Source organism: Antechinus flavipes, chromosome 1 (genome assembly GCF_016432865.1).
Source record: "Antechinus flavipes isolate AdamAnt ecotype Samford, QLD, Australia chromosome 1, AdamAnt_v2, whole genome shotgun sequence".
NCBI lineage: Eukaryota > Metazoa > Chordata > Mammalia > Dasyuromorphia > Dasyuridae > Antechinus > Antechinus flavipes.
In genome coordinates this window covers 2,354,689-2,368,656 of record NC_067398.1, presented here as the reverse complement: position 1 = coordinate 2,368,656, position 13,968 = coordinate 2,354,689, and the positions used below count along the sequence as shown (strand labels likewise).

The 13,968-nt window shown below is 61.4% G+C and overlaps 1 protein-coding gene across 1 annotated transcript in view; it reads right to left on the bottom strand.

The window, feature by feature from the left end:
- Positions 1-13,968, bottom strand: part of ARPP21 (cAMP regulated phosphoprotein 21) — a 157,975-nt gene that overhangs the window by 45,063 nt on the left and 98,944 nt on the right. Inside the window, 4 exon segments of the mRNA XM_051977361.1 lie at positions 1,482-1,541; positions 6,249-6,286; positions 10,846-10,947; positions 12,673-12,781. Of these exon segments, the coding sequence (XP_051833321.1) occupies positions 1,482-1,541; positions 6,249-6,286; positions 10,846-10,947; positions 12,673-12,781 (309 nt within the window).

Below are 13,968 nucleotides of genomic sequence, written 5' to 3'. Positions count from 1 at the left end.
CACTCACACACGCCCACTCGCACACTGTCAGTCACAGAGACTCAAAGGGTGTGAATGGTCACAGGCACGAGACACGAGACGGACAGAACACGGCCGGCCCTCTGCCCCGGAAACGCCGACTCCCTTCTTGGACTGGCTGGGGGGGGGGGGTAATCCCTCAGGAGCGACCGATGGACAAACGGGCCAGTTCTGGGTGAAACAGGGTAGCGGGGGCTCCACGCCGGGGGTCCCGCCCAGAACAAGGCTCCGGAGAGACCCCAAACTATAGTCCAAGTAGTAACAGTCATTCTAAATGGTGTTCGGAAGAACACTAGAAATAGGAGCCAAAGCAAGGAGCAGACATCGGTGCCTGGGCCCAGGAGCCCCTGAGAGCGAGAGCCCAGGCTGTGCCACGATCCCCCCGTGGCCCCTGGCCGTGCCCTCCAGGCTCCCCGGGAGGATCTCAGCTGTCCTGTAAGGGGCTTCTCCTGAAAGTCTCCCAAAGCCCTCTTCCGTTCCCTCTGCCTGCTCTCACGACAAGCTTCCCCACCTGACGGCTGGCACAGGAAATGCCCTGGGGCAGAGGGCAGAGAGGGCACCCACCCCGGGGCCCCACGGCCAAAGCCCCCCAGGCCTCTGTCCCCATCGGGCCTTGTATATGGCAAGGTGGCTCCCTCTCCGGGCGGCCTGGGTCCCCACCTCCCCCAGAGCCTCCTGCAGGCAGCTCTGAAGAGCAGGTGGGCAGCGGGCCCAGAGGACCTGCTCCTGCCCTCCAGGTCCTCCCCCACAGCCTCCCCAAGCGCAGACCCAGAACCTCCCTCAGGGCTCCCGGGGTCGCTCCTCGAGCTGGGCGGCTAAGTCTGGCCCGTGGGCAGCCACTGTGTCTGCCCTGCCCTTGGCGGAAGGGGGCGGGGCAGGGGGGCTTTCCTGGCTGGGGGGGATGGGAGCTGACCCTCACAGGCCTCGGCCTCCCCCCTTCCTTCTGGCCCCCACAGGTCCCGGGGCCCCCAGAGTGACCGCGGCCACGAGGGCCAGGCCGAGAAGCCCGATCCGACGTCCCCGCACTAACTGTGGCAGGAAGCGCTGCCCCCACGAGCCCCTGGCCAGGAGAAGACACAGAGAGGGGGCTCTCCTTCCAGGGTCCCCGTCCCTGACACCGGGGCTCGGCCCTATCGCTGGGCCCCGGGAGGCCCCGAAGCCGGCCAGGGCCTGGGTCCCAAAGCGAGAGGCCCGCGTGGGCGTCCCTGAAGCGAAACTCGCCGGGCGGTGGACGGAGCGGGGGCCGGAGCACCGGTCCTGGGGTCAGGAGGCCCGAGGTCAAGCGGGGCCCCTCCCGGCTGCGTGACCCTGGGCCTGTCACTTAGCCCAACTGCCTCAGGAGACCCCCCCAACATGAAACGGAGCCCCCGGCCCCTCAGCTCCAAGCGAGCCCTGCCCCCCGTCTCCTTCACACGGTGCCCGCAGCATTGGGAAGCACACTGAAGAAAGGCGGCCATACCAACCTAAACTGCTGCCTTTTCCTACGGGTCTCCTTGCATAGGCTACTGTCCTCCAAGAGCCTCCTGGGAGAGAAGAACGAATGGTGGAGCCCAGCCCGAGGGTCTCGAGGTGCCCGTCAGCGGGCACAGGTGGGCACAGGCGGGCACAGTGGCAGCCGCACGGGGAAGGGGGGCAGGAGGCTTCACACACATGCACAGAGCCCTGGAGCAACGTGCGCACCTGGGACAGCCCCCGTCCCGCACACGCACCAAACGGGGCCCCGCGGGGGGTCCGGGCCGGCGGCAGGACACGTGTGAGCACGGGCGCGGCTCTGTGCCAGCCGCCTGTGCCCGTCAGTGGGGGCGCGCCACGTGCGGGCACAGATACATGCGTGTGTGCCAGGATGCTCGGTGGCTGAGGCGTGGGTGCCAAGGTGTGGGGTGGGCATGTGTGTGGTGTATATGGGCGTAGGCGTGTGCACACATGTGATGTATGTGGGTGCAGGCGTGTGTACTTGGTGCATGTGTACACATGTGTGCAGGTGCGGGCATAGGCATGTGTGTGGTGCGTGCGTGCACACGTGTGCGGTGTGCAGGTGCAAGCGTGTGTGCATATGTGTGCATGTGTGTGATGTATGTGGGCGCAGGCATGTGTGATGTATGTGGGCGCAGGCGTGTGTACTTGGTGCATTGTACATGTGTGTGCTGCGTGCAGGTGCAGACGTGTGTGTGTACTTGGTGCACACGTAAGCCTGAAGGATCTAGACCCACCGCCTCCCCTTAGAAGCCAGGGCCCTACCAGGATGTGCCCCCAGCTGCCCGCGGTCACCCAGAGGGCACTCCCTCGTGGTCGGCCCCGGCCCTCTCACAGTAAGTGGCGTGGGGAGGGGGAGCCGGGCGCGGTGCCCGCTCCCCTGCACCCTCTGCCCGCGCCGCAGTAGCTGCGGCTCTGCTTGGGGAGGAGTTGGCAGGAGCCCGGGGAGAGGTTGGCTCACTGAGCCGAGAGTGGGCCCGGGCCATCATAGGAGCGCTCTGAGCCTCTGCTTCTCTTGGGGCGGCTGAGAGGAGCTGCCAGTGGGGGCCGGCTCTTGGGCACCTGGCAGTGCCAGCTTCTCCTGCCACTCCCCAAGTAGATGCACTGCACACACACATTAACATTGCACACACATGCTGGCATTGAGTACATGCTGGCACTGAGCACATACACACTGGCATGGCACACACACTAACACTGCACACACACACTGGCACTGCACACACGCACTGCACACACACGCTGGCATTGAGCACATACTGGCACTGCAATACACACTGGCACTGCACATACACACTGGCACTGCACATATACACTGGCACTGCACACACACGCTGGCACTGAGCATACACTGGCACTGCACACACTGGCACTGCAATACACACTGGCACTGCAATACACACTGGCACTGCACATATACACTGGCACTGCACACACCAGCACTGCACACACACACTGGCACTGAGCACACACTGGCACTGCACACACCAGCACTGCACACACACACTGGCACTGAGCACACACTGGCACTGCACACACCGGCACCGCACACACACGCTGGCACTGAGCACACACTGGCACTGCACACACCAGCACTGCACACACACACTGGCACTGAGCACACACTGGCACTGCAATACACACTGGCACTGCACATACACACTGGCACTGCACATATACACTGGCACTGCACACACATGCTGGCACTGAGCATACACTGGCACTGCACATATACACTGGCACTGCACACACTGGCACTGCAATACACACTGGCACTGCACATATACACTGGCACTGCACACACCAGCACTGCACACACACACTGGCACTGAGCATACACTGGCACTGCACATATACACTGGCACTGCACACACCAGCACTGCACACACACACTGGCACTGAGCATACACTGGCACTGCACATATACACTGGCACTGCACACACTGGAACTGCAATACACACTGGCACTGCACATATACACTGGCACTGCACACACCAGCACTGCACACACACGCTGGCACTGAGCACACACTGGCACTGCACACACCAGCACTGCACACACACACTGGCACTGAGCACACACTGGCACTGCACACACACCGGCACTGCACACACACTGGCACTGCACACACCGGCACTGCACACACTGGCACTGAGCACACACCGGCACTGCACATACACACTGGCACTGCACATATACACTGGCACTGCACACACACGCTGGCACTGAGCATACACTGGCACTGCACACACTGGCACTGCAATACACACTGGCACTGCAATACACACTGGCACTGCACATATACACTGGCACTGCACACACCAGCACTGCACACACACACTGGCACTGAGCACACACTGGCACTGCACACACCAGCACTGCACACACACACTGGCACTGAGCACACACTGGCACTGCACACACCGGCACCGCACACACACACTGGCACTGAGCACACACTGGCACTGCACACACCAGCACTGCACACACACACTGGCACTGAGCACACACTGGCACTGCACACACTGGCACTGCACATATACACTGGCACTGCACACACCAGCACTGCACACACACACTGGCACTGAGCACACACTGGCACTGCACACACCAGCACTGCACACACACACTGGCACTGAGCACACACTGGCACTGCACACACCAGCACTGCACACACACACTGGCACTGAGCACACACTGGCACTGCAATACACACTGGCACTGCACATACACACTGGCACTGCACATATACACTGGCACTGCACACACACGCTGGCACTGAGCATACACTGGCACTGCACATATACACTGGCACTGCACACACCGGCACTGCAATACACACTGGCACTGCACATATACACTGGCACTGCACACACCAGCACTGCACACACACACTGGCACTGAGCACACACTGGCACTGCACACACCGGCACCGCACACACACGCTGGCACTGCATACACCGGCACTGCACACACTGGCACTGAGCACACACCGGCACTGCACACACATGCTGGCACTGCACATACACACTGGCATTGCACACACACGCTGGCACTGAGCACACACTGGCACTGCACACACACGCTGGCACTGAGCACACACTGGCACTGCACACACACACTGGCACTGAGCACACACTGGCACTGCACACACCGGCACCGCACACACACGCTGGCACTGCACACACTGGCACTGAGCACACACCGGCACTGCACACACATGCTGGCACTGCACATACACACTGGCATTGCACACACACGCTGGCACTGAGCACACACCGGCACTGCACACACCCGCTGGCACTGAGCACACACCGGCACTGCACATACACACTGGCATTGTACACACACGCTGGCACTGCACACACCAGCACTGCACACACACGCTGGCACTGAGCACACACTGGCACTGTACACACCGGCACCGCACACACACACTGGCACTGCACACACTGGCACTGAGCACACACTGGCACTGAGTACACACTGGCACTGCACACACCGGCACTGCACACACACGCTGGCATTGCAATGCTGGCACTGTGCACATTGGCACTGCACACACCGGCACTGCACACACACACTGGCATTGCAATGCTGGCACTGTGCACATTGGCACTGCACACACTGGCACTACACATAAACACTGGCACAGCACACACTAGCACTGAGCACATACCGGTACTACACACATGCTGGCACTGAGCACACACCGGCACTACACACACGCTGGCACTGAGCACACAGGCGCGGGCCCAGTGGTTCCCCGGGAACACAGGCAGAAGGCCTGTGGTCCAAGACAGGTACCTCAGGACAGCCTCGTGGCCAGAGAGGGGCCGGCTGGCTCCGACTGGGCACCGCCCGGCACGGCGGAGAGCGCGTGCTCGGAGTAAGGGGAGCCCACGGAGCTCGGGGCCTCGCTAAGCGGAACGCGGGGGCGGGGGCTCGGGGTCACTGGCTCGCCACCCCCAGGTGGGCATCTGTGCGGGACACGGCCCAGAGTGAGAGAACCCGAGCCCGGGCGCCAGCCCGTGGCGCGGGCTCCTCCAGATCAGGAGGCTGCCTTGCTCTGCGCCTCCTCGGGGAACTCACTGCCAAACGTCAGAACCAGAGAGAGCTCAGGGCGTGGCCCTAGTGCCAAGGCTGGTTAGCGGTGGGGCAGGGGCCGAATGACCCCAGAGGTGGGACCTGGGAGCCTGAGCTGGGAGGGACGCCGACCCCCCCCCTCCTCTCTGGGGCTGCCTCCTCCTAAAAGCGGCATTTCAGTAAATGGGGGTCTCTAACGTACCTGGGCAGGGGGCTCGCTCTTGCTGCTCTAACACCGCCCCCGAGCAGCGACAGGAAGCTCCAAGCCCTGGCCCTTCCCCAGGCCAGTCACCCCCTTCCCCAGCCCCTGCCCTTCCACTTCCCAATCAGTCACCGAGCGGGGACAGGAGTCTCCCTGCCCGGCCGGCCCCTCCCTCCTGCCGATAAGGGGCTGGGGGGCTTTGAGGGACGGCTCTGCTCTCCCGCCCCCTCCTCAAGCCTCGATTTCGGAGGGTCCCGAGCCCAGGAAGGTGAGGGTGGGAGCCGGGGCTCTCGGAAGTGACTGGGAGTTTTCCTTAGAAACGAGCCAGTTACGGACAGATTCCACGGCAGAGTCCGGACACACGGACACACACAGGGGCGTCATGCAGGTATCCAAGCGGGTGCACGGACACGCGGGGCACAGGATGGCACTGTTCTTTACGACACAGAAAAGGAAGGTCCATTTTACCTGGTCTCCACAAAAAGGCTTTCCTGGGAGCAAACTGACTGAAAAATAAAAAGGCAGGCGTCAGACGGGGGAGAGCCGGCAGCTCCTGCCTGCTTTAATCCTACCTCTCCCCCTGTGTGGAGAAGGGCGCTAGCTTCTAGGATGGGAAGCCAGAAAAGGCCTGATGGGGTTCGAGCACAGGCCGCTTTCTGGGCTTCTCCCAGGGCCAGCCTGGGGAGCCTGGTCAGCCTCGCGGTCCATCCCGGCCGGGCAGGGGGCGCTGCTGGAGGAGGCGTGAGTCTCCGAGCCCCCTCCCCGACCGGCGGGGTTGGGGCCATCCCAGGAGCCCCTGCGGGAGAGCATGCATCTGGCCCAGCTGAGAGTGCGCACACCATGCAGCCGCAAGCCCGGGAGTCAGAGCCAGCCCCGTTAGCCCCGTTAGACCTCCGCTTGTTCCTCGAGAAGGCCCCGAGAGTGCCCGGGGTGGCCGGGTCCTTCTGATGGGGAGAGGACTGGCAGGAGTGGGGAGAAGGCTGGCCTCCATCTCCCTCTCCACTTCCTCCCTTTCTCTCCCTGGCCACGGCACCCCAGGGGGCGGGGGCAGCTCTGAGGAAGGCCCGGGGGACGCGGCCCAGGCCGGGACGTTGCCATGAAGAGAAGCGGAGGAGAGCAGGGAACAGAAGGACCCAGGACCCGTGTCCTCTCTCAGACCGCTCAGAGACGGCAGGGCACGCCCAGGCGTGGAGACCAGCCTTTTCCCAGCAAGGGGAGGCCGTGTCCGGAGGCCACAGACAGAACGATGGCCACCAGTGAGGGTGGGGGGACCCGGTGGCCGTGGCCGGGGCGTGGCCACCGCCCGGGAAGCCTCCCTCCGGCACCAGGTGCCCCATCACTCCCTGTGAGACCCGAGGGGTCCCTTGGGGCCTTTCCTCCATTCCGGGGCAATGCACGAAGGACCGAAGACGCCGCTGGATTCGTTGTTGGCACATGTTCCGGTCTCGGCTTCGACGGGAACAGAAGCGGACCCCGCAGCCTGAGCCTCCTCCCCCGAGAGCGCCATCGAGCCGCGCCCCACCCCAAATGAAGGGCCCCCGGCTCGCCCTCTCTGCTGCTTACATCTCGGGGCCCGGCTGGCACCGAGTTCTCGGGAAAGGCCATTCCCTCCGCCAGGAGCCGGCCCCCGGGGGTCCCGTGTCAGCTCGTCCCTCCCGGCGGACTGAGGGGCGCCAGGGCCGGCAGGACTGCTACAAGTGGGGCAGGGCCCGCACTCCTCTCTAAGGGCGCCCCGACAGTTAGTTAGAGGGGAGACGAGTCCTCGGTGGCCGAGTACAAACAGCAACGGGCCCCGCCCCCGCCCAGAGACCTCTCCCCACCCCTCCGGAGAAGAGGGAGAAGCAAGAGGAGGAGGGGGAGGCCCTGGTCGCTCCCACCCCGCCAAAGCGGAGGGTGTCTGGGGGCTTCTGGCCCGTCTCCCAGGCTCCACAGCAGAAACGAGACAACAGTCCCTGCTTACTCTCCCTCTGCCCGCCAAGGTCCCAGGCCCTGCCAGGTTAGCGCTGGTCTCGGCTCCTCCTGCTCCCCGCCGTCTCCATTAACGCTCCCCCCTCCCCTCCCCCAGCATCACTCCGCCCCCAAGCGGCTGACTAGGATTTGAATGCAGGTCTTCATGCCCGGGAGCCAGAGCTCCGGCCCAAGGGCGCCCAGCGGCCCCTCCCACAGTCCGTGAGCCTCCCTCCCAGCCGCTCTTTCTCAACATCCTTTGTGGAACACCACGGGGAGGCTCCCACCCCAGGACGCTGCTGGGTCATCCCTGGCAGCGGGAGAGCGCGGAGGCCCACGAGGGTCTCAGAGGGGGAGGGGTCCGGCTGAGGCGGGGACGGGGAGAGGCTCGTGGTCACGGTCCCCAAGGCAAAGTTGGTTACTGCGGGGTGACTGGAACCATTTGGTCTTAATCCGCATCGTGGCCCAGGTGGAGAGGAGTTCCAACTCCAGGAACCACCTGGTCCGACTCCCTCCCTGCCAGGCCCCAGAGGGTCACCGTGGTAGAGCTCTAAGTGGCCGAGGCAGGCTCTGAATCCACGCCCTCCCACTCCGCGGCCGCCCTGGGCCTCAGTTTCCCCGTGTGGCTGCCACCCCCCAAAGCACCGCCAAACGGCTCCCTCTCCCGCGGGCTCCTAAGGGTGACGCTCGGTGATGGAGGCGAGCTATTCACAACGCGTCATCTGCATAACAAGCCCTGCTTCTTGAGCGCCCAAGACGCCATGATGGGCCACTCGCCCTTGCAGAAGCCTCTGGGGAGGAGAGCCGGGGAAAGTTGCCGCTGCCCGCCCGGGAGCCTGGCCCGGAGCCCCCGCCCTCCGCCTTCTTGCGGGGCTGTGACCGGCCGCCGCTCCCCGGCTTAGCCATCGGGCTAGTGACAAGCACATCCCTCCCCTGAGGCGTGGGGCGGCCCTGAGGAAGGAGGGCCCGCGCGGGGAGGGAGGGGAGTGGCCGCTCTGCCTGAAGACGGGCTCCTGCCTCTTGCTGTCTTTCGGAGGCAGCCGGGCTCCTCTGCTCGGGGCGGGAACCGTCTGCTCCCAGGGATCGCACGCCCTTCAAATAACGTTTCCCAAGCTGGGAAGGGCGACCCAGGCAAAGAAAGGCTTGGGACAAACAGGGAGACAGGGCTTCTTTCCTGGCAAAGCCTGAACGGAGACCCCGAGCCAGAGCAGGGCCGGCTGCCCCAGACCCTCGGAGCAGGCTCCGGCTCAGCTCTCAGGCCGTCCCCAGCTTCCTGGGGAGGCAGTGGCCAAGCCCCAGCAGCCCCCAACCGCCCGAGGGGAGAGACAGAGGCCAGAGGGATGAGCCAGCGCCCGAACTCTCTGAACATCCGGGACAGAGCCCTGGGCCCCCACGCCGAGGAGGAGGAAGGCTGAGCAGCGGCTCCAGAAAGCCCTGGGACCGGCGCTGAGGGCGAGGGACGCGCTCCCCTGCTCTGAGCTGCCTCGGCCTTAATTTCCTAACTCGTAAAATGGAGGGATGGCACTAGATTCCTTCTAAGGTCGTCTAGGATTGGGAAAGGGTGTGAGAGTGCGTGTGTGAGAGTGGGAGTGTGTGTGTGAGGGTATGAGTATGTGCATGTGTAGTATCAGAGGCAAGGGTCATTACTGCTGCCCTTTTTTGTCAGATATCTGGGTTTCAAGAAATCAAAACAAAAAACATTCTCTCTCTTTCTCTCTCTCTCTCTCTCTCTCTCTCTCTCTCTCTCTCTCTCTCTCTCTCTCTCTCTCTCTCTCTCTCTCTCTCTCTTTCTCATTCACATGCACACTACTCCCCAAAAACATTAGAGCCTTTACCCCAAAACTAATTTCTAATCTGCTAACATTGTTCCTTTTTCTTTTTTTCAATTCTGGGTTCTCAGTCTTTCTTTCTCTACAAGTTCCATGGTTTCATGGTTCCTAAGAGCCATCCCTGAAGTCACACCCATGGGGCCATGTCAGCCTGTGCCCCTCAATTCTCTCTCCTTTTCCTAAAGCCCAGCTAAGTCCCTGCAGCTCTGCTTGACACCCCTGGCAGCTCCATTTTCCTTCCTTCCTTCCTAACTTCGTTCTTTCCTTCCTTCCTTCCCTCCCACCCTAACTTCCTTCTATCCTTCTTTCCTTCCTCCTTCCTTCCTTCCCAACTTCCTTTCTTTCCTTCCTTCTCCCCTTCCTTTCCTCCCTCCCTAACTTCCTTCTATCCTTCTTTCCCTTCCTCCTTCCTTCCCTTCCCAACTTCCTTTCTTTCCTTCCTTCTCCCCTTCCTTTCCTCCCTCCCTAACTTCCTTCTATCCTTCTTTCCCTTCTTTCTTCCTTCCCTCCCTCCCTTCCTTCCTAACTTCCTTTCTTCCTTCCTCCTTCCTTCCTTCTTTTCTTCCCCTTCCTCTCTTCCTTCCATCCTTCTTTCCCTTCTTCCTTCCTTCCTTTCCTCCTTCCCTCCTTCCTGTCTTCCTCTTTCTTTCTTTCCTTCCTTCCTTCTTTTCTTCCCCCTCCCTCCCTTCCTTCTATCCTTCTTTCCTTCCTCCTTCCTTCCTTCCCAACTTCCTTTCTTTCCTTCCTTCTCCCCTTCCTTCTATCCTTCTTTCCCTTTTTTCTTCCTTCCCTCCCTCCTTTCCTTCCTAACTTCCTTTCTTCCCTTCCTCCTTCCTTCCTTCTTTTCTTCCCCTTCCCTCTCTTCCTTCCATCCTTCTTTCCCTTCTTCCTTCCTTCCTTTCCTCCTTCCCTCCTTCCTGTCTTCCTCTTTCTTTCTTTCCTTCTTCTTCCTTCCTTCTTTTCTTCCCCCTCCCTCCCTTCCTTTCATTCTTCTTTCTCTTCTTCCTTCCTTCCTTCCTTCCCTCCTTCCTGCCTTCCCTCTTTCTTTCCTTCCTTCTTTTCTTCCCCCTCCCTCCCTCCCTTCCTTCCATCCTTTTTCTTCTTCCTTCCTTCCTTTCCGCCTTCCCTCTTTCTTTCTTTCCTTCCTTCCTTCCCTCCTTCCTGCCTTCCTCCTTCCCCTGCCATGACAGGCTGCCGGCCCGCAGCTCCAGGGGTTCCATCTAGGGAAGGCTGCTGCCTGAAGCTGAGAACCATCGAGCGCTGAAGAGGCAATTAAAACAACTACTCACATCTTGTGCAAATATTCTCTCCCTCACTCTCTGATACTCCTCTTCTCTCTCTTCCATTGATTTACTTCGTTTGTCATCTCTAAATGGATGAATTCTGTTTTGCTGAACAGAAAGAAAAATCAGGAGGGTTACACAAGCAGAGCCGAGAGGGGGAGCCCAGAAGTCACTGTCAGCGGAGAATCAGCGATGGTGATGAAAATGGCCCACCTGGAGGCGAGGAAAGGCAGACGCTGGACTCTAGCCTCCACCAGCCCGAGGGCAGAGGCCAGGGGAAGGTGCCCTAGTCTTGGGTGGCGGTGTGCATGCTTATGTGAGCGTGTGGGGGAGGGGACCAGCCCAATGACAGCCCAATGGTGGGGGGGGGGGGGGGGGGAGGGTGCAGCTCTGCCCTGGGAAGGCTTCTCATAGACTTGGTACCCATTTGAACACCCAGGGCTTGGGGGAGGCAGATTTCTTGTCGTTCTAAGCTACTGCTAAGAAAAGGAGGAGGGAACCCCTTCTAGGGGGAGAAGCACAAGACAATTTAGGGATTAGTGAAATGGGGTGAGGAATATGGACACTGAGTGGAGATGACTGAATCTACCGCTTGGGAACCTCCCCAAGAGCTTCAGAAGCTCACAGCTACATCCGGATCTTAAGCGGCTTTTAGCCAATGGAATCCACATCTGCTCTGCCAGTGAAACCCAGGAGCCCAGCAGAGGAGCGGCTGCTTTGTGCACCTTAGCGGGGTTCCCAGAGTTCCTCTCTAGTTTTGGCTCCTATAGCTAGATAATATCCCGGGCTTTCATTCATTCCATCTCTCCGTTCATCCCATCCATCCATCTGTCCATCCACCCTATCCATGCATCCGTCCGTCCGTCCGTCCCATCCACCCATTCTTCCGTTCAGCGCACACCGACAGAGCGCCGGCTTTGTGTGGGTCGCCGGCTCTACAGCCAGCCTGAATTGAGCCACGATATGATGGGGGGAGAGGGAGAACCGAGGGAGAAGCAGTGCTTAAACTTCGGAGTCAGCAGTTCCCAGAGTAGTCGGGGCTGACTCCCCGAACCTCTCAGTGGGAGGACAGCTTGAGAAATGCAGGGCAAGGCGGGCCCTCAGACTCCCTCCGGAAACTCGAACGCCAAAGCCCCCTCCAAAAGGCCCTCCGGGGGCTAAAGGCGCCGCCTCTGGCTCCGCCTGGCCCGGCCCGCTCCCCAGCCCGCCGCCCGCCCTCCCCCGGCCCGACGCTCCGCTGGGCCGCGAGGACTCCGCTAGCCAGTCAGTCACAAGCAGTAACGCGCAGGGCGGGCTCCGCCCCGTTTCATGCAAACAAGCCAAGGACTGAGACCGCCGGGGGCGGGGGCGGGGGCCGTGGCTCGAACGGGAAGCGGCTCCGTGGGCGGAGACTCGGGAGAAGGTTTTCGAAATCCGCCGGGCCTCACCATGGCAAGGTAGTCCGGCTATCCCGGCTGGCCCTCCTGCGTACTGCTGAGCCCGCTCATTTGGCGCTGAAGGACAGCGGAAGGACACAGCTGTAGGGAGCGGAATCACTACCAGAGTTACACGGGCGCCCCAGAGTGCGGCTGGTCACGCTGCCCCCCGGGGCTGGGATCGCGCGGACGCCCCCCGCCCCGCCCCCGCATGCAGCAGCCGCGCCGCGCGTGCCAAGCCCCACCCATGCAGCCCCACGCAGCGCCAACGGCCGAGGGAAGGGCGGGGAGGGCGGGGCCCGGCAGCGGGGTCCGGGGGGAGGGGCGGAGGCAGCCACAGAACACAGCCCGGAGCAGCAGTCAGCCCACCTGCCCCCACAGCACACGGTTAGCCACGCCCTCCCGCAGGAGCACGAACCTGATTGTCTTCTTTATCAATACTAGAGTTATCTCGCTTCAAGATAAACCGCTTCTGGCCTTCTTCACCTTTGTCATCTTTTAAATGTTCACAGAACCTTTGCTCTGGTCTGCCAGCAAAGTAAAACACACGATGAAGAGCTTTGCCCCCTTCGGAGGCCTCGCTTCGCGTCCTCCCCCCACCCGCTACCCCCCGCCCCTCCCCCGCGCACAATCCCCACCGGAGGCGAGCCCGGCCCGGGGCCTTGGGCTCTCGCGCTCTGACGGGGCCCGTCCGCTCGCCGGCAGCCCGGGCGGAAGGACGGGCGCTCTCCCCTCCTTCCAGTGCCACTCATTTATTCCCTCCATTATGCTGACCTCCACCTCGCCTGAATTTTAATTAGACTTGCTCGGGTTCAGCGATGGAGGAATTGGGCTGGACTTGATTAGGATCCGGCGGACTTAATGAGTCCGTTTGAGCGTCCCTGGGCGCTCCTGGGGGTGGGCCGCACTGGGCCCCAGTGGGCACGAAGATAAGCGGTTAGCTGTGGGGGGAGGGAGTCCTGTGCTTCGCCAAGGGCCACCGCTGCCCTCAGCTGCACCGAACCACTCTCTAGTCCTGGCAGGCAGTTAATTGGGGGATTAAAGGAATTTTATTTGGACAACTTAATGGCTGATTAGCCGGGGGAAAAAAAACCCACCAAGTAGTTGCGGAGGATCGATTAGCCAATTGATTTGAAGTCCCCTAATTATGCAGGTTTCTGCTTCTGGCTGCCTAGACGCCGAAGAGGTGTTGCCCGGCCTGGGAGACAGGCCGAAGCCCCCGAGGGGCTCTCCCCCAGCCTCAAAGGCCGCCTCCTGCAGCCAGACCCGGCCTCGCATGCTTCTCCCCTAGTCTGGGATCTGCTCAGGCTTCGGTTCTCGGCGCCGGGAGCAAAGCTCTCCTCTTGCCATTTATTGTGGCTGGGAACACCGGAGCCAGCCTCGGCATCCGGAGGACGTTCGCCCCCCAGCATCCTTCTGCGTCATTCACTCTCCCTCCTCCTGCTTCCCCTGTATCCATAGAGAAATGACCTGTGCGGAGGACCAAAGCCGGCAGGAAGGCTGCTGCCCTCGCCGATTACGCTCATTACCCTCTGGCTGCAGTACATTACTGCCCAAATACGCCAGTCTTCCACAGGGTTTTCTGAGGCAGTCTTAGCTGAGCCCCAGAATAATTCTCCGAGGAGGAAAATATAACTGTCCCCATTTTCCATATGTGGGATGAGAAACAAAGAGACTAAGACTCTGAAGGCTGGGAGTCTTGGAGATCTGAGCT